At 42.9% G+C, this 21,369-nt stretch overlaps 1 protein-coding gene across 1 annotated transcript in view; it reads right to left on the bottom strand.

The window, feature by feature from the left end:
• Positions 1-20,064, bottom strand: part of CUL1 (cullin 1) — a 43,532-nt gene extending 23,468 nt beyond the window's left edge. Inside the window, exons 1-3 of the mRNA XM_081931057.1 lie at positions 19,929-20,064; positions 6,042-6,317; positions 1,151-1,325 (exon numbers count right to left, since the gene is read on the bottom strand). Of these exons, the coding sequence (XP_081787183.1) occupies positions 1,151-1,325; positions 6,042-6,181 (315 nt within the window). The 5' untranslated portion in view covers positions 6,182-6,317; positions 19,929-20,064. The remainder of the gene's footprint in view (positions 1-1,150; positions 1,326-6,041; positions 6,318-19,928) is intronic.
• Positions 20,065-21,369: the final 1,305 nt, after the last annotated feature.

Consider the following 21,369-nt stretch of genomic DNA (forward strand, 5'->3'; position numbering starts at 1 on the left):
GCAGTCTATGAACTAATGAGAGGCGCCAAGCACTGTAATTCAGAATCTGAGATTCCAGAGACTGGCAGGCCCAGAGCAGGTGTTATGCCAAACCCTGATTGTTATGGGCCCAAGCAGTAGCAGAACAAGGCACCTGCTCTTAAAACCAATTGAGAGTTTCTCATTACATCCAAATTGGGGGAACTCTGAATAAGCTAAGAAGGAAGCAAAAGCCTTCTTCTGGTATGCCCCACGGAGGACCTTACGGTCTGCTAACAACACCACCTTGAAGATCCCGGGCCCCAGGGAAATTAGACTGGCCTCGACTAGAGCCAGGGCCTTTTCAGCCGTGGCCCCAGCCTGGTGGAACGCTCTCCCACAAGAGACCAGGGCCCTGTGGGATTTGACATCTTTCTGCAGGGCCTGCAAGACAGAGCTAGGATGCAGTTTAACTTACTTTCCTTTGTACAAAACAAGCCCAAAGGAGGCCCCCAACCCGCTCACAGGTCCTTTTATGATCAGTGGAAACAGCTGGTCCTAGCAAGTATTAACCACTCTCAATTCCAACCTGATAATTGCCACCTGATAATTGCCCAGATTTTAACTTGTCTGAATTACTTTTAAGATGTATTTTAATTAATTGATGGCTGTTTTATGCATATTGTGTTGTTTTTATGATGTTAGCTGTTCTGAGCCCAGCCTCGGCTGGGGAGGGCAGAATACAAATTATTATTATTATTATTATTATTATTATTATTATTATTATTATATTATTGCAGCTTACCTTCCTCATGGTCACATCTAAGAGTGAAGTGTACAAGGTCTACACTTCCAGCTGCCAGTGTTTGAAGTGCTAAAGTATGGCTCAATATTACATCCAAAAGGGCCACAGTATGAGGCAGAAACCCAAAGAAACTGGTGTACCAGAACTGGTTACTTCCAGGTTTCGGCGCTTTGCGCATGTGCAGAAGCGCCAAATTGCGACCCACGCATGCGTACACGCGGCGCTGCGGGTTGCGAACGTGCTTCCCGCACGGATCACGTTCGCAACCCGAGTGTCCACTGTACATGTATTTTAAAAGTGACAGCAAAATGCTCCACAGAAGTTTAAAGGTACCTTGTGCACTACCTTAAATCCTTAGCTTTTGACCTGATACAATTACTGTCTTACCTTAAGAAGATTTGTCAAGTAATTCTTCAGAAATTCTTTAAGCCGCTTGTACAGTTCCAAGCCAACAAACTGAGCTCCTCCAGGTGTTTGGCCTTTTTTAGACTTAGAAGTCGGCACACCAGCCCCTCGTGCTTGATTAGACTGATGGACACTAGTACAGTAGTTATAAACATGACTGGTAGAATAGTTAAGGAATATGCAGTGTAGACTACATGCTATAATCAATTAACAAACGAGTGTGAAATTAATACTTTTAAATATTCAAAATGGTTCACCTACGTTATCTTTTAAATCTTGAAAATAGTTATATATAAAGGTAAGTCAGGACTATCCCTATATTCCAGAAGAGCTGAAGTAGGTTCAGGGCAGAGGTGGATGTCCTGATTCATACAACGCAACGGCATACTTTTAGAAGGTTTCAGTATGGCAGACTTAGATTGGTTGTTTGGGGCATGTTTTCTAACAGCAAGAGAGCTATGGAAATAGGATGTATGGAAAACCTGCCTTACCTTCTTTTTTGGAGAAGGAAATAAAATGAACATACGTTGAGGATAATTACTTTTGCTTTTAACTACAGCAATGATAAGTTACCTTCCAGTTCCAAATCACAAAGACTGTTCTCTACATGCTATGGATTTGAACACAGTCTCAGCTTTGTTGACCAACTTTAATTTATCTTGGAAGAAACAATAAATTTACATGTACTGAGAAGAGTCAGTGAATACGTTTACCTAAATAGAAGCCAACAGAACTAACAGAAAACCCAAGGAAAGTAAAACATGGGACAGCAAACCAACATTGCTGAAGGTGGGAGAAAGAACTAGCTGTAACAGCCAATGCCATTTTTACTCTCAATTAAGAGAACATTATATGTCCTCTTTGGATATAGGGTCCTAGTCATACAATACATTTACAACATATTTAAAGCACATGGCTTTCTCCAAAGAATCTTGGAAACTGCAGTTTACATCTGCCAGAACTACAGTTCCCAGCACCCTTAACAAACCACAGTTCCCAGGATTCTACTGAGGCAGGTTACATTTTGTGTGTGTGTGTGTGAAGAAAGTACTGTAAAATACAAAACCCTCTATCAAGGTTATATTTTTACTCTTAATCCACACATAGGTAGGTAAAGCCCTCCCAGCTCCCCCCGGGCGCTTCCCCCTCTTCCCACAGCCTCCCACCGTGGGAGATCCTCTATACCCTGCCTCTCATGTAGAGCTTTTCATCATCCATCCTTCACGGAACATATAGAGTTAATAGTATATTTTTTGCTCTATAAGACTCACTTTTTCCCTCCTAAAAAGTAAGGGGAAATGTGTGTGCGTCTTATGGAGTGAATGCAGGCTGCACAGCTATCCCAGAAGCCAGAACAGCAAGAGGGTTTCAGATTCAGAATATTGTTTTTTTTTCTTGTTTTTCTCCTCCAAAAACTAGGTGCGTCTTGTGGTCTGGTGCGTCTTACAGAGCGAAAAATACGGTAATTATAAAGAAATCAGAAGGACTTCCGATTCTCCATCTGTCAGTTTTGAGTTTGAAGATGATTCAAAATTTTTCAAAATGCGCACTCCAAAATAACATCTAGCTGTGTTTCAAGATAATATCCAGCTGTTTCTCACTCTGCTAGTCAGTGTTCTGCTAATTTCAGCCCCAGACACCTCAAGATCATTCATTCCTTTTTCCACCCAAAAAGTCCAAAGAGGCTCTTCTTGTTATTATTAAATATCAAAGATAATCCTTCTCTGATCCAATAGGAGGAATTTCCTTCCACGGGTTCCAACAAATCTAAACAATATAATAGTCCGTAATTATTTACTTCTTGAGTCATCATTAAATTGTACCCAATTCCATGTATTCCAACTCCATTTCCTGTTGGCCATTCTTCTCCATCTTAGATAATAAAAGTCACACACACCCCATTTTTTTCATTCACAAAGAGTTTGGAGGCTTTTTCTTCTTCACTTCAGCTTGTACACAAGCCCCCCCCCCCTCAGCTCTGTCTCTGCAATCTCGTTGTTTCTTAGTGCCTCCGATTCCATTCATCTCTTCCAGCATCCCAACAGCATTCTGTGTCTGCTTCAGTCCTGAAGAGCTCTATGGGTATCCACTCAGTTTCAACGCCTGCTGTTACCCACCTTGCCTTTGTCTTCTCAAGTTCAGGCAGACCTAGGTCAAGATCTTTCCCCACAGGTCCTGTGCGTTATTTAACCCGCTATTTCTCTGCTGGAAGTGCATTTACCATTCTGCACATCTCTCAAGTTCTATCAGCTGTTCATCTAACATATGAAACCAACAATCGATGAAGCATTCATCAGTATCTTTGCCATACTGGGTGCTGTTCATCTCCCCCTTGGCAGTCTCTGCTTCTAGAAATTTGGGCCTGTCTCTTCAAGCCAGCATTCCATTTCCCACTGATTAGCTGCAGCTTCACTTTTGCAATCAATACCACCCCAACCAGAGAATCACAGGTAATATAAAGATTTTATACCAATTTCTCATCTGTTATCATCTTTTGTAGTCACCAGTAACTAAAATAAGCCTTTGAGCCTGCTCCTTAGCCTGCTGATTAGTACTTTTTCACCCTCCAGCAGTCTGTTTGCTTTCTGCGTACCAATCAAGTGGCAGATAGAAAATCCAAGTTGTGCTTAATTCCAGCCTTGAAATAATCAAAAGAATGTGGTTTTGCTGACCTGGTGCCCTGAATTATGCCATGTGTGGGCCTAATGAAAGTTCCTCACTCAAGATGTTCTTCCATCCCTGAAAACTTCTTGTCTCTGGTGTGATGAAGTTGATCCCTGACCTCCCTTATTTCAAAATGGAGTTTAGTAACCAAGATTTATACAATGATGACTTTTAAATCACTGCATTAACTATTTGTACCAATGGGAGCACCAGCAGTCGTCATAGTCCGCCATCATTCCTCCACGTAAGTCCAGAGCCAATGAATGTTCAAGAGATGTGACCTAATTCAGGGGAAGGTGTCGCTGGGACTCAAAAATAGACTTTGTTTCTTCCAAACCCTACCCACACCACTATGGCAAAGGGCTTAAATATAAATGGAAACAGATGATCAGAGAAAGTTTCAATATACTTTCCCCCAAATATTTAATTCACTCTTATGGAAAGACACTATAATTCTGACAACAGACTGTAGTCATTTGGCATGGAGGACAGGTGAACAAGTCTAAAAGACCCTTTGATCACACTGAACTAGTTCTGTAGTTCAAAATCATCGCTATACAACAATCCCACTCTACTCAACAATCATTCCTATTGTAACCAACATTAAGCTAATTTTTGCCATGCCTGCCATGTGAACAAAACCACGGATTGAAGAATTAATATGTAAATAACCTGATAAGTGGTTTTCAGTTAGCCAGCTATCCAGTAAGGAAAATACAAAAAGATTAAGCATGTAGGAAATCACCTAGAAGCTGCATAAAAAGTAGCAAGCAAATCAGCCAATCCATTATAACTTTACTTGCACCATTCACACAAAAGCTGCTCAAGGCATTTTCTATCTAAATGCTAACATGCTTAAGACAGAAACTGGAAAATGATAGCTGGGAAGTTGCTCCAAGACTGTCAGCTTCTCCCTATCTTCTAGTGTAACCATGTAAATAGAATGTACAAAATTTACTTCCAAGTAATCTATCAGAATACTGCTCTTATAAAACTTTCTATATTAAATATCCAAATCAATTACTTGTGCAACTGATGTTTACAGTCTTCTGCCATCTGTTCTGCCTCAGCTAATGTCACAAGAACTGATCTAAAAACAAAACAATCCTAGTATCACAAGGATAGATTCAAAACAACAGAACATGTAATCTATCTGCAGTGTAGCAACGAAGTACACTGCAGCTAAGTCAGAAATTCCAAGGAGTCCTATAAATGTTGATTTGTGCCAAAAAGCAGCACATACTGGAACTCCAACTCTGGTAAAAGATACTAATTATCCTAAATTTAACACTGTCCAATTACAAGCTAGATAGAACATTAGTAATATGTACCTGATAATCCTCTAAGGACAAAGTCCTATGCACATTATTTAGTCAGTGGAACTTGCATCTGAGTAAATATGCATAAAATCAGGCTGTCAAATACGAATTAAGTTTCAACAAATTTTGCCTGCTTATAATAAAAATCCTCAATAACTGCACAAAGAAGTTCGGATTTCAAATATGAATATCCTTTAAGTATTTGACAACTTCTTTTTATTTTTAATCAGCTTTGTTACTATTTGGAATTCTAATAATAATATTGAAACAAAAATAGGGAATTTCAATTCAATATTAAATTTTATTTTAAGGTTTTTATATATATATATTTAGATTGTAAAACTCTGTGAAGCATGGAGCTTTTGCTCTCTGGTAAACACCATTCCTTCTTACATAAAAGTAAAAATGGAGGCGGCCGGTGTAAAATATTTGGATTGCTTACTCACAAAGTTGTCATCAGAGCATTGTCGTCTCGCAACAACCATTCCTACCTACATGAACTCGGCAGCATCATGGCATAACAAAGACAGAATAATTTAGGATGACATTTATACCAGAGGATAACCCTGCTACTTTTGTCATTTAACAACTTTTTTTTACAGAATATCAAAAGTGAGCCCAAGACTCTGGTTTTGCCAAACAGCCTCTGAGTCTCTCATTTAAGTTCCTAGGGCAAAAAGTGAACCTAAACACTAACCAGAGGTTCAAGTGAAGTCAAACATCCTTTCTCTCTCTCCACCCAAATACTGAGATCCTGGGCATTCAAGGCCTGATTGGAAAAACTAATTAAATTGTATCATCATAAGTGAACAACTAAAGTTGCCCATGTAGAATAATTCTACATCAACAGTAAGATTAGTAGTTGATTGTTCAGAAATGTGTTAGGATACGTGTAGAGTTCCATATATCTGGACTTTGCCATACTTTGCCTTGTATAAACTTGCTGAATTCCAGCTCTAAGGTCATCCCATATCTGGTCAAGACCAATTTGTTTAAGTCCATGTGGGTTCTGACTCCGATTTGATGACATTTTGTATCTCCTGTGAAGTCTTTCAGTGCAGGAATGAGAAATCTAGTTATTCCTCCATCAGAGGCAGAAACAAACCAACATGCCACAGAAGAGACGCTCTTTGCATATGCAGGCTGATACTGACTCACAAGAAACCCTGCAGAGGAAGAGAAAAGATGTTTATTCAATTGTCCACTTAATTTCACCAGTAACTAATCTAAAGCTGTAACATATTTCCTATAATACCAAATGGAAAGATGTCCTGGAACATTTGCAAGTATGTCTTGCTATTTTAAAATCGTGTCTCCCCAGTGGTGGTCAGATATTCTTTCCTCAATGTACTAATCACCATATTATCAGTTGAACACAAACCAGTGAAATCAGAATAGCTGGATTTAAACCGCATTAGCTCATCTGATTTGAATCAGTTTGTGAATTACAGCCTACAATTTGTACGATACTAGTAGCAAGTCAGATGGACCACACCACGGGCTTACTCTCAATTCACTCAATAATCAAACTGAAAGTAAATATGAATTTGGATAGCAGGGTAAGTGATAAGATTATGGTCTACACAAATATCCCAAGGTATAATCTATCTGTTCATGACTACTTTATAAAGACAAAACAAAAAGGAGAGAGACTCTCAAACTGGCATTACACACACCAATATTTATTCATGCAACTTAAGAGTACTCAAATGGGAAGCATTAAATAACAGTTACTGAGCAGCATGAAGCAAACCAGCATTCTGCTTACTAAATTTCTTTGCTTGGCTACCTAGGAATAATTTTATTAGCTGCAAGCAGCTAAGCAACTGACCATTTTAAAAGCCTAGTTTTATCTATTTCTTTAAAAAAAAAAAAGCTGAAAGCAACTCCTGAATGAGAATCATTTAATACTTGGTTATCCTGACCCTCCTCTATTCAGTAGTTTATTACAACTCCAATAAAAAGCACTTAAAATACCAACTTGCCACCTACCCATTTATGATGGATCCAATTCTAGGGATAGAAGAGGGGCAGGGAGGAGAGGCCGGCAGCTTTGCTACCTTTAGCCTTCTGCACTGACTCCCACACTATTCTAGCATCCCCCCCAACCCTCTTCAGGGGCTACCAAACCCCGAGTGTCCTATTCCACAAGGAGAACTCCGGTTAAGAAACTCTGGATTCAACCCATTATGTAGATTCAGATGGTAATGCAGTAGCACCAAATTATGGAGGCGGCTGGACCCTTGGATGACAGACAGGGCTTCCATATACCCTGCCCTGGCTTGTGTCCCAGAGATGTCACTGTGCTGCTGCTAACACAGCAAACACAACATGGGAGGCAGCAATTACAAGTTCACAGTCTCTGTGTGAGTGTTCCTGCACCATTTACCGGGAAGTGCTTTCCTTTACAGAAACAGAAGCATTACAACTAAAGAGAATCACATGATGTGGGCATGAAAGGACAGAATGAGACAATGCCCCTCACTGGCAGCTCACAGAAGTTGTGACTTTGCAAACTGAAAGAAAAAGGTTCTTCCCAGTGAGTGGTTAGTGTCTGCAGGACTAGGATCTGTGAGACCATGGTTCAAATCCCCACTCAGCCATGAAGTTCACTGGATGCTACTGTCCTATTCATGCCTAAACATACCGTATTTTTTGCTCCATAAGACTCACTTTTTCCCTCCTAAAAAGTAAGGGAAAATGTGTGTGCGTCTTATGGAGCGAATGCAGGCTGCGCAGCTATCCCAGAAGCCAGAACAGCAAGAGGGATTGCTGCTTTCACTGTGCAGCGATCCCTCTTGCTGTTCTGGCTTCTGAGATTCAGAATATTTTTTTTCTTGTTTTCCTCCTCTAAAAACTAGGTGCGTCTTGTGGTCTGGTGCGTCTTATAGAGCGAAAAATAGGGTAAGCCCCACTGTGCTCTTGTGCACAACCTGGTTTGCTCTGGCTGGTTCCAACCCTCCAAATAACACAAATTGCAAAGAGAACTGATTAAATTATCTATGCAAAGCTATTCGCAAATTTATAAAAACAGGTTTTGGCAAACTACCCACTCTAATTAAGTAAGAGAGAATTGGTTTTTAGTTTTCCTAGAATGAAACTGCAGTCATATTTCTCCTAGCCTACTTTTTCACTTGATTTTTTATTTTAAAAGAACTTGTCTTTTGTGCACAGCCTTTATTCCATCTTCAGCTAAATCCCCCATCTTGTCTTCAATTGTGTTGTAATAGTGCTTCAGGCAGATGTCCGCAAGCCTTGCGAGTCCAGGGGGAGTTCCTGCCGGGCTCACAAGGCTTGCGGATAGCAGCCTGTTCTGGGGGCTGGGGTCGGGGGAAGCTCGGCGGCTGGGGGGGAGGGAAATAAATTTTTATTTATTTATTCCCCCCCCCCCAAAAAATGAGGTGCGCCCTATGGGCCAGTGTGCCCTATAGGGCGGAAAATACGGTACTGTCGTGGAGACTGAAAGCTAGGTTTCATATGCCATTTGGCTCCTAGCTTTTATATCTCAGTTTCTAACACTTGCAACAATATAACACTAGAACTCCTGGGCATCCACAGACATTAGAACAATTGGCTAAATCCTATGGAACTAAAAAGCCAGTGGCTATCTTTTATAGATACTTGTTATCAGTGCTATTTTTATGGAAAAAGAGGTGCAGGAACTCACCATGAACAGCTCCCTCTTTCTCTTAGAATGGCACTTGCACCCACCATAGAGGTGCCAGAACTGAGTTCCGGCGAGTTCTCCCTGAAAAAAAGCCCTGCTTGGTATCAACAATTCAATTTGATATGCAGACTCGGAGAAACAAATGAAATAAAGAATTGGAGGCTTCTATATGGGTGAATGTTATAGTTTCAGTAGCAAAGTTGTAAATTGATTTTAAATTGTATCTTATACAACAGAAAAGATTTAGAATTTATTGGACTTCATAACATTTGTACAGAAAGGAACCAAGACAACATGCTGTTAGAGATGAAATAAGGATAATGCTTCTTTGAAACATATGCAACATCTAATCCAGGCTTCCTGAAACTCAGCCCTCCAGATGTTTTGAGACTACAATTCCCATCATCCCTGACCACTGGTCCTCCTACGTAGGGATCATGGGAGTTGTAGGCCAAAAACATCTGGAGGGCCGAGTTTGAGGAAGCCTGATCTAATCCTTATGAAGTTTGCGTAGAAAGTACTATATTGTATAAATATAGTATACTATCACAGGATAATAATATTCTAAAGTATTTACCTACTATATGGAATTTGACAACTTGTCAATGTAAATGGATTCTCTGCACCCTCACTATGGCTAAAAGACTCATATTGATCCAAATCTATGGCCCTCATTAATCAATGGAGAGAAGATATATGACAACTCTTGAAACATACAAAGGAAGGGGAGAATAGACTTGTGCTCGAATCCTATTTGCGAGTTTCCCTGCAAGCATCTATCTGGCTGGCTACTGTGAGACCAAGCAGCTGAACCATTCCTGCAGGCTCTTCTTATGGACTTAGTGCCTTTCCCACTCTACAGCGAAACACAACACCACCTGGCCAATGTAACTGGATTGGAGTATCATTATCCTGGACGCTAATTCCAGTCAAATTTTATGACTGCCACTACTTATGTAGCCATGCACAGGATACTAACTTTAAAAATTAAAAAAGCAACAACAGCCCAATGAGGACGGAGAACACTTAGTAGCCACAGAATGTTGCCTGTTGGGAGGGGAAGAAGAGCTGGGTGGAATAGAATGGCTGGGTCAGATTGATAACCCATAATCAACAGCATTGGTACACCTATAATCAACAGCTTAAACTATGCTCATCATCAATGGTTTTCATTAGGGCTGCACAATATCTGTTTTTCAACATTGCTATATATTCCCAGCTAAACACAGTGATGTACTGATATATCACAATGTCCGAAATAAGGATAGAGCTATGCAGAGGCTAGCAGTAGGGCTGGGAGATGTCTGGTTTTCAACTTCGTGATAGAAGCCAGCTAACAACGTGATATACTGATATATCATGTCTGAAATAAGGAAGGAGTCAGGTAGAGGCATTGGCTGGCTTCAAATTTTTCCCCACATCATGAATACTGCATTCTCTCTCTCTCTCTCTCACACACACACACACACACCGATTCAGAATATATTTCCAGGTCAAAAATTATGAAACCAATATCATAATATACCAGTGTGAAAGCAATGATTCTTCAACATTAACTTTGTTGGACTGGTCATGTTGTTCAGAATCCTATGTCCCCACTGTGGAAGGATGTGTGAAGGTCCAGTGTGACTGTCTGGAGGCAGTTGGAGGATGGATGGCAGCTAACAGATTGAGGTTGAATCCTGACAAGACATGAGTACTCTTTGTGGGGGGACAGGGGACAGGGAGGACTCCCTGATCCTAAATGGGGTAACTGTGCCCCTGAAGGACCAGGTGCGCAGCCTGGGAGTCATTTTGGACTCACAGCTGTCCATGGAGGTGCAGGTCAATTCTCTGTCCAGGGCAGCTGTCTACCAGCTCCTTCTGGTATGCAGGCTGAGAATCTAGCTGCCCGTGGACTGTCTCGCCAGAGTGGTGCATGCTCTGTTAATCTCCCATTTGGACTATTGCAACGCACTCTACATGGGGCTACCTTTGAAGGTGACCTGGAAACTACAACTAATCCAGAATGCGGCAGCTAGACTGGTGACTGGGAGTGGCTGCCGAGACCACATAACAATGGTCCTGAAAGACCTACATTGGCTCCCAGTAAGTTTCTGTTCACAATTGGAAGTGGTGGTGTTGACCTTTAAAGCCTTAAACGGCCTCAGCCCAGTATACCTGAAGGAGCATCTCCACCCCCATCGTTCTGCCCAGACACGGAGGTCCAGCTCCGAGGGCCTTCTGGCGGGTCCATCACTGTAAGATGTGAGCTTACAGGGAACCGTGCAGAGGGCCTTCTCGGTAGTGGTGCCTGCCCTGTGGAACACCCTCCCTTCAGATGTCAAGAAAATAAACAACAATCTGACTTTTAGAAAATATCTGAAGGCAGCCCTGTTTAGGGAAGTTTTTAATGTTTGATGTTTTACTGTATTTTTAATATTTTGTTGGAAGCTGCCCAGAATGGCTGGAAAAACCCAACCAGATGGGCGGGGTATAAACAAACAAACAAATTATTATTATTAATGACTCACTGTTAAACCCATGTTTATGGAAGACAATCTTACTTGGCTACGAGTGATTGCCAAAGAAGAAAATGATAGACTTCAAACCGGTTTTGAACAATATGACACCCAGCCCTAGTTTTCATTTCTGGTAAGTTGCAACCTCCATATTGATCATTTAGCACTGGTTCCGTCAGCTTTGCAACTTTAGAGCGGTTTGAGCTTCTACGCATGCGCGAGCAGCAAACCCGGAAGTAACCCGTTCCAGTACTTCTGGGTTTGCCACGGACGTTCGCTGGAATGGACGCTAGACAGGGCGGATGTTCGCAGAGGTATTACAGTATTCAGTAGCACCAGGAAGGTAACCGTGTTCAGTGCTGTAGGCCTAAGCCTGTGGACCTCCCTCCCAACAGAGGGAGGCACACTCCTTGTTTAACTTCCAGTGGATGACAAAGACTTCCTTTTTCCAGTAGGCATTTTAGGGTAGCAGTCAGGTTTCTGCTTGATTTTTGGTGTTTTCTTTGTCTTATCCTCCATATGTTTTATTTTAATGTACTCTACTTAGAAATGCTATCTTTTAAGCAGTATATAGATGCTTTAAATAAATAAGATGAGCTATTGGGTTTCTCTGTAGTTAGAACCATAGAATTGTGGTGTTCGAAGGGATCCTGAGGGTCATCTAGTCCAATTCCTTGTAATAAAATAAGAGCATTTGTAGCCAGCCATCAGAACAAGGTGGAAATGTCTTATTTCTGCAAAATACAAAATCTTGTTGCCTTTGCTAGATATTTAAAAAACAAGAAACACAATGACCCTCAAAAACCATGGGCGCAGAAGCCCATGGACCTGGTGACTCGGCGGGCACTGTTTGCGCCCCCGACCCGCGAAGGAACCTTTTTAAAGGCTACAGAGCGGGGAACGGGGGGTGGTGTGGTGCTATGAGTCTTCTGCTTCCCCTGCCGAGCGAAGCCGCATGCCATTCGACGGAGAGCGCTGACTTCTTCTATTGAAAATTTGGACTAAAAATAATAACCCATGACTAATTTGGAAATCGGACCTAAAAGGGAATTTTTTTTTTTTAATTCGGAACGAGCGGGGGAGGTGCAAAAAGGAAGTCTGTCTCCCCCCTGTTGTAGATGATTTAAAGCAAGGATCTGACAACTAAGGTCGAGAGAAGAGTCCGTTTTTTTATTGATAAAAGTTATTAATTTCACGATGGGAAATTACAAGTAACCGTGCTGGAGGAGAAGAGTGGATTGTGAGAGCTAAAGTTCAACCCCCCGGGAACCAGGAGTGATCTGTGAGAGAGCCTGGTGAAGACATATAGAGAGTTTGACAGCTGTCAAAGTAGCTGTCAAAGTTGGAGAATAAAAAGAGAACTTTGTTATGATGACTTTGCTGGTTAGATTTGTTACAATTTGGACATAAATTGTTGAAAACAAGGGATTACAAGTTAGCTTGACTTTTGGGTGTGATCTGGAAGGAAACTAAGTTACCATAATCCCTCTAGAGGGGGTTTCGGGACATTGCAAGAATGGTTGTAAGTGGAAAAATACTCATGGAATTGAACAGGACTTTTTATCTCCTGGGAAAGCTGCAAAAACGAAACATTATTTTGTCTACAGAGGTCTCTACACCAAAGGAGACAATAGATATATCTATTGAAGAATAGAAGGGACTTGACGCAAGTTTTTGTTCCTGAATAAATAAAGCCTCTGTAGAGGAACTAGAAGTTTTTGAATTAGAATGTTTTTGCAGCGGAACAGGAAAAGAAACCTGAGGAAAGTGAGGAAAGAGAACAACAAGAATTGGACTAAGCTGGAAGTTGGAGCATCTGGGACATTCAGACTTAAAAGGATTAAGAAACAGAATTCGAGTTTTACTCTTAAATATAGAGGTGTGGATGGAAGAAAAATGGACTTTCTTGAGATTGAGCTTCTCCAAGATTGGGTGTTTGAAACTAAAGACTACCAAAAAGACGGCAAAGTGGAGCTGAGAGAGATTTGGACATGGACGTGGGGTCTCCAGGCTGATAGCAGATAGATTGATGGACATTGGGGATCGAAACCGGGAAAGGGGGGAGGGAGATTTGGAATCCAAAGGGTGTAAAATTATATTCTGAAGTTTTTTTTTTATTTTTCTATTTTGTTCTGCTGTGTGTACTAAAAAGGGGAATTCATGGAAGGGAATTGGGGTCGACCTTAGGGAAAAAACTTTTTTTTTTTAAGTTGAAAGACGGTGGAATATAAAGGGAAAGTGGTTATATAAGATGAATTAAATTGAATAATGGGCTAATTATAATAAGTTTAAAATTTGGGGTAAGAACTTGTGGAACTAATCTAATGGAAAAGGAATACAAGAGGGGGAGGGGTGGGGAAGTCCTGGAAAGATGTTAATGAAAGTAAGGCCTTAAATGCAAACGCTTCTTTTTTTTTCATGTTTTGGATTTTTTGGAAATTTCAATAAATATGATTAAAAAAAAAATGTTAAGCTACATAGATATTACTCCTATTTAATTTATTTGTATTTCTTTCTACTTCTTTCGTCTTCTGGGATGCTTGAGACCAGCATTAAACATCAGAATATTAACAAGGGAGATGAAGTACAGTACACTCAAAATTGACACACCTTTAACTTGTGCACATTCAGCTTTATGTGCTTGAAGGAATTAAAACAAAAATTAAAGAGGGGGCATCCAAGAAATAAAACCTTGGCATTCCACCCGCCATTGTACCTAATGTGTTTTGACTATATGCGATTTTGGTTTTAGGCACTATCCCTAGCACATGTACATTAGGAAGAATGAACATATACTTCAAACCCTTGTTTAGAAAATACAGAATAAAATATCCTATGTGCTTGATGCCTATGTAAGGCAACTGTGGCTTAGACTGGAATGCAAGACTCCAGAACCAAACTCAATATACAGAAGACAATCAGAATTCAATTTTAGGGTACCCTTCTCTAGGCTTGACTGATATTTCTTTTAAGGGGCACCTGTTATGTGATCTCAGACTCTTGGTTATGGATTCAGAAAGTCATTTAAGACAACTGAGTGCTGTGTGTTTTTCTTTTTCTTGCCCCCAAAGCGGGTGGGGAACAACACTAGAAGCAGAGCAATACTTCTCTGATTTCAGAACTGCATGTACAAGCTCACATGATACTGTGTAGGACAGTATGAATACCAAGGCCATGTATATTAAGCCTAACATGCAATCTAATGCCTTTTAAACACAGCAGGCTATGCAGTTAAGTTAGAGAAGTGGTCATATCTATATTGCTTCCTACTTTCTACAGAGAGGATCTCTCTATTATTTATAAGATTGGATGCTTACTACATTTTTTCTCAGCGCAGCCTGCTTTTTTAAAAAACAAAAAAACAAAAGAGAACATATAATTTCACATTTTAAATGCACCAGAAAATTACGGAACATTATTAACTAACAGTGTTCATCCTGGAATAATATAAAGAGGACATTCTTAATTACATTAATGGGGGAGGGGGAGCTAATAGTGTCCTGATAATTGGGAGATTTGCTGCTCAATTGACACCCCACCAATACAGTAGTAACTCAGGTTAATAACTTAATTTGTTCTGGAGGTCCATTCTTAACCTGAAACTGTTCTTAACCTGAGGTACTTTAGCTAATGGGGCCTCCCGCTGCCGCTGCGCTGCCACCACACGATTTCTGTTCTCACCCTGAAGCAAAGTTCTTAACCCAGAGTACTATTTCTGGGTTAGCGGAGTCTGTAACCTGAAACGTATGTAACCCGAGGTACCACTGTACACTGTTCTGTTCACCAACCAGATTAGGTTCCAGTCTCACCTTTCCCCACATTTTCCCACTTCATAAGGGTATATGGGCTACCCAGAACAAAAGGAGTATTTGCAAAGGAAGACAGAACACATTTTATGCAAAGGGGGTTCAATGAAGAGTCAGAATCTAAATGTCTCTGACAATATGCACACTGGTTTGAATCATAGAATTGTATTTGGGATGGATCCCAAGGACCATCCAGTCAAACCTCCTGCAATGCAATAATCTCCACACATAGTCCCTGTCCAATTTGAAGCTGAACACAGATTGCCCATTGTCAGTTTGCCTCCGTTATATGCATACAAGTCTACAATCCTGCACACACTTACTAGACAGTAAGTCCTCTGAGACATAATCTCAGGAAACATGCATAATTTTGTGCTGTTAATTTTTGAACCAATTTTGGCATTGGGCTCACACTTGGGGTTTATCAGCTTGTACAAGAGGAGCAGCCTAAGATCGCTTTACCATTCAAGTTGTTTGACATAAAGAGGGGGTTTTGAACAATGACATCGATGGGCGTGCATGTGACTTTTAACTTCAATGAACAAAATTACAAAACTTCCACTAGTATTAATAGAATGACTGATTTAGAAGGCAAATCCCCATTTGTGCGTACTCTATTTGCACACAACCACACATATGTGCAGCGCAGGGATCCCAGAAATGGGGGGGGGGGGCATGCTGGAAAGTCCTCCTGGTTTGCAAGGAGACCCTCTCCAGAGCTTGAAGAGCTCTCTCCTCGTGAGCCACCAGGACTCTCCAGGGTGCTCCCCATTATACACGATTTCACGTACGCATGCAGGGGCCCGGAACAGAAGCCCCACGTAAGTGCAGTCTCACTCCTTAGTAAACATGGTTAAGAATGCGCTTAGTCAGGTACCAGCCTATGTAAAAAATCACTTGACTGAAAAAATCCTACAGCAGTTTATCTGCAAACATTATGTGAAACCACAAAATATGTTATAGGTACATAATTTCAGGACTGATTTGGTATTTATAGGAGTTTATGATAGGTAACATTGCTATCTAAATTTGAGGGGCCCCCCTTTGCACATGAGAGTGGCCCAAACGGCCTGCTACATCACCTCCATTTGCCCTGCAGCCAATTAGTATAGAGCAGGGGCCAGCAAATTTTTTTAGCAGCAGCTGGTCCACTGTCCCTCAGACCTTGTGGTGGGCCAGAGAATAAGCACCGGGAGCTGGAAGAAGAGGCAAGGGGGGCAAGTAGTCCTCCTCCCCAGCCCCAGTGCTTACCTTCCCAGGGGCTGACCCTGCCGCCACCGCCACCACCACCGCTGCTTCTGCTTCTCGTGGGTAGGCAGAGCGAGCTCATCCACTCCACTCTCTGGCCCACAGGAACACCAGAGCAGTCACAGCGGCAGCAGCGGAGGGAAGATGAGTGGCACGAGAGGGCTGGCTCCAGAGAGGGGGTTCTTTTCTTAAAATGGCACTCAGCCCAGCTCCCTTCCTCCTCTAGGCAGCGTCGGGAGAATCCAGGAGGGAGGGAGGAGGTGCCACCGCAGTGGGGGGGTGGTGGAATGCCACGGGGGGGGGGGAATGGCGCAGCCCGAACGAACAGAATCCCCACGCCGATCCACGGACAGTCTGTGGGCCAGATCCTGATCCGGCCCACAGCCCTTAGTTTGCCGGCCCCTGGTATAGAGCAACCCCTTTTATTTAAGAACAGCTCATTTTTTAAAAAGTACAGTCAAAGCTTGGCTCCCAAACACTTCCATTTTGGAATGTTTCAGCTCCCAAATGCCGAAAACCCAGAAGTAAATGTTCTGGTTTTCGAACGTTTTTTGGAAGCCGAACGCAGCTTCCGCTTAAGTGCAAGAAGCTCCTGCAACCAATCGGAAGCCGTGCCTAAGTTGTCGAACATTTCATAAGCCAAACTGGCTTCCAGAACGAATTACATTCAAGAACCGAGGTTTGTCTGTATTTACAATAACTGCAGGTGCTGTCTCAGAAGATGGAATATATTTTCTATTGACCATTTATACTGCACCACAGTCAAAGCTTGTGTCTTCTTCAGTGCAATTACTTTATTAAACACACATCCACGTAAATTTGATCAATCTATTACAGCTCATATAATTTATTAAGCAATATTTATTTAAATAGGTAATCAATGCAATTCAGATCCAAGAGAGGTTGAAGAGTTTGGATTTGATATCCCACTTTATGACTACCCGAAGGAGTCTCAAAGCAGCTAACATTCTCCTTTCCCTTCCTCCCCCACAACAAACACTCTGTAGGGTGAGTGGGGCTGAGAGACTTCAGAGAAGTGTGATTGGCCCAAGGTCACCCAGCAGCTGCAGGTGGAGGAGCAGAGATGCGAACCCGGTTCACCAGATTACGAGTCCACCGCTCTTAACCACTACAGCACACTGGCTCTTGTAAACCAGTAACATATAGTTTTAAAGCTGAAACAGATGGAATATCCACCATGCTTCAGAAACAAAAATGGAAACTTTAAAAAAGTAAAATGAAATAAAGAAACCAAGAGAAGAGAAGATGCACAAGAACTGGTAAGATCAAAAGGAGTCATGGTAATAGAGCCAGTAGCCTATGCTGCACTGTTACACACAAGAAAGCATTAAAGTACTTCAATATTGGTGTCTTATTTCTTATTTGCACATAGCTTTGTAAAAGAGGAACTCTGAATACAGAATACAGAAAACATGTGTAGCAGAGCAATGAAAAAAACACCCTTTCCAGCTACTGTTTTGTGTTCAACTGTTTTGTCTTTTTAAGTCTCCTTCTGAACACATATGCCATGACTCAGCCCCACAGGCCCTAACCTATTTGACAGTGTATTCAGAGAGTATTATTACATCTCACATAAGGGTTCTCCCAATTATTACAATGTGAGCATTTGCAAAATTATGCTAACACTTGATCCACTGTAGAAAAAGGAGCAATTATTTAATTCACAAATAAAAAAATAGCTTATAAACAAGTCATCTAACATGCCTCAGAGCAGGTTTTGAGCAAAGCAATATAGGAATTGATTATAAAGTACCCCAAGAACAAGTGTCTGTAATAAAGAGGTATTTATGAAGAAAAATAGCACACATTTCATTATATATACATGTTTCCCCTGGTGGTTCTACTGAGATACTCTTCCATGAGAATATAATTTATTTACAGTCCACCAACCACAAAGCTACACTTCTACACCCAACTTAAGATGCTGATGAGTCATTTTATGTTCTACTTTTTTTAGGTAAATCACGTCTCTATCACAATACCATTTTGCCAATAAATTTCAAATGCAGTGAACAAGAAGAACATTTTGGAGGTGGCAGTTAATACTACCCCAGTTCATGCTTTTATGCAAGTGACATCCCTAATCAAGCTTGCAATTAGATTTCACTCAATTTGTCTGATCAGGAAATAGTTCCACAATCCCACTAACCTACTTAGGAGTATGCACTTCCTTGTTTTCTCCTGCTGAAGAACAGAATGTCAGGTCTTAGGTTTTTCCAAAATGCACTAGCATTCCCCCCCCACCCGCCCCACTTAATACAGAAGTGCAAACTAGAGACTGAATGATACTCTTATCATCGCAAGTTACATGCAAATGTTTTACCACAGTAACAAACCATACTAAGTTTGGCTGTTTACAATTTAATCAGTGTCATTTACATAATTCCCTCACTTATCCATTTTGTCTTTGCACAACCCTGTGATGTAGGTTAGGCTGGGTAAAAAAAAACCCCTCCCAAAACCTCATACTTTTGTTTTCCCATACTACAGAAATCAATGTGCATATAACGTATACTGGCTAATTTTGTTTCACTATTGAAATACGGCAAATTTCAGGGGTTTGTATGAAAGACTTTAAACGGGAACTCCACTAGGAGCTACGAAAGTGCGGTTTTATTTTTTAAAAAAACCATACATAATCCAAAAATAGCACAGTACAGTATAGGTTTCTCCTCACCAGTCTCTCAGCCCGCACTCTTGATTAAGATGTTTGGCAGATGAGCTTTCAAACATCAATATTCTCTCTCAAAATACAGCTACGTATTAGGACAGTTAGAGCAGGGATTCAATGGAATGAATTATTAGCAAATTTAAGAGGAATTGCGCGTCTGGCAGAGATGCGCTTGCTTCCTTAGGGAAACGAAATCTAAGCAGTCGTGTTTCCTTCCTGTCCGCCACAAAGCGACTGCGAAGCGGAGGGAGCGCGCCTAAGGAACGGGCGGGTTTCGAGGGGGAAAGGGATCTCTGGGCGAGGGAGCGAGGCGGAGCGAAGGGGATCCCCAGGCGGGCGCAGCTGAGCCTCGGAGTCCCTGCGGAGAGCCATGGGGACCAACGGGGGGGGGTCCCCGAGGGGATCCCCAGGGAGGGCTTTCCGAGGGAGCCACGGCGAGGCGAGGGAGAGGCCGGGCCCCGACGGCGCCCGAGGGAGGCCAAGGCAGCGCCGACCGAAGCCCTTCCGTCATCCGCGAGGACACGGGACCAACGAGCGAGGGAAGCTCCGGGGGCGCCGCCGGGGGACAGCAACGGAGCCCCGGGGAACTCGGGGCGGGCGGAGGGGGCGGGAGGCCCCCCTGCGCCGCCGGACTCCCGAGGAGGAGGAGGAGGAGCGGCCCCGGCCAACCCCCGCCCTCCCCTCGGCGAAGCCCGCGCGCGCCGCGGCCTCCCTCCCTCTCGGGCTGCGCCACAGCCCCGGCCAGGCCCGCGCCCCCGCCGCCTCCGGGCCTCTCCTCCCGGCCAGGCCCCCCGCCGCCTCCCGCGCCCGGCCGGACTCCCGCCTGGCCTGGGCCCCCCAGGCGACGGGCCCCGCCGACTCACCGGCCCCATGGCGCGCGCCTCGCAGAGTCCGTCAGGCAGGCAGGGCCCGGCGGCCTCGTCTCCACATAGGCCAAGGCAGCCCGCCTCTTCCGCTTCCGGGTCGGGCGCCGCCGAGGAGGCGCGTCACCGGAGCGTCATCTCTGCGTCATGCCCTGCCGGAGGGGCCAAGGCGGGGCGGGCGCCGGAGGATGCTGGGAGTTGGAGTCCTCAGCTGCGGCGCTTTAGGCTGACCTCGGCCTAAAACTCCTCTTGGTATGCCACCTCTCCACAGGGGAAAGTGCTCCAGGCCTCCAGTCAAGAGCTGCCCCATTGCAACTACAAGAGAGATGGGCAATAAATAGAACACAAAGTACACAAGACAATTTCCATGTACAGTGGTACCTCGGGTTACAGACACTTCAGGTTACAAGCTCTGCTAACCCAGAAATAGTGCTTCAGGTTAAGAATTTTGCTTCAGGATGAGAACAGAAATCATGCAGCGGCAGCACAGCAGCAGCAGGAGGCCCCATTAGCTAAAGTGGTGCTTCAGGTTAAGAACAGTTTCAGGTTAAGAACGGGCCTCCGGAATGAATTAAGTGCTTACCGTAACCTGAGGTACCTCTGTAATCATAATGAGACCTAAAAATAAAGGCACACAGAACAACCACCACCCAAGGAAAGACGGAGCAAGGCCACAGCCCAGCAGGCCATTGCGGCCGGAGTCCGTCTGTCCGCCTGCCCACCACTCCAGGCCTCGCCCTCCCCACTCTGGGCAGCTTCCAACAGGATATTAAAAACACAATAAAACATCAAACATTAAAAACTGCCTTCAGATGTCTTCTAAAAGTCAGATAGTTGTGGGAGGGCGTTCCACCAGGTGCATTTTTTTATGCTTTACTGGTTTCCAAATATAAAAAACATTACAAAACAAAAAAGACCAAATCAAACAATATATAGTAATCAACACAAGGCATTCCAAAAGTGAACTAAAGACGATTTACACTTCTTGCATACCAAAATTGAGCTCATCCTTCGCTTGATCTAATATGACTTCCGATCCTCCCACTGTGGTTCCAAGGTTTCCTTTCGCTGCACACTAGGCTTTATTTCCAGCTCTGCTTCCCGCCAGCCACTGGAGGACATTGCCAGCTACTCTTGGCACAACAAAAGAGAAGAGGCAGGAACAGAAGCCAACTTGTACCTGGATCCTTCACCCAGAAGATGTTCCAGTGTCATTACCTGGACCAGTGGAAGCTGAGGGGATTGAGGCAGGAAGTGAGAACAGTATTGCAACAATAGGGGAAAGCAGATATAAATCACAAGGAATAACTACAGCCCTGTTGTTATGCTTGCTAATAGTATTTTAACTCATTTTGCAGTTGGGAGCTCTGACCAGGGAGACTTCCACCATGAAGCCCAACTGGTCAGGTGGTACCCTGTGCGGAAAATTTCTTGTCACCCC

Source organism: Podarcis melisellensis (assembly GCF_964234715.1).
Source record: "Podarcis melisellensis genome assembly, chromosome: 12".
In the NCBI taxonomy this organism is placed as follows: Eukaryota; Metazoa; Chordata; class Lepidosauria; order Squamata; family Lacertidae; genus Podarcis; species Podarcis melisellensis.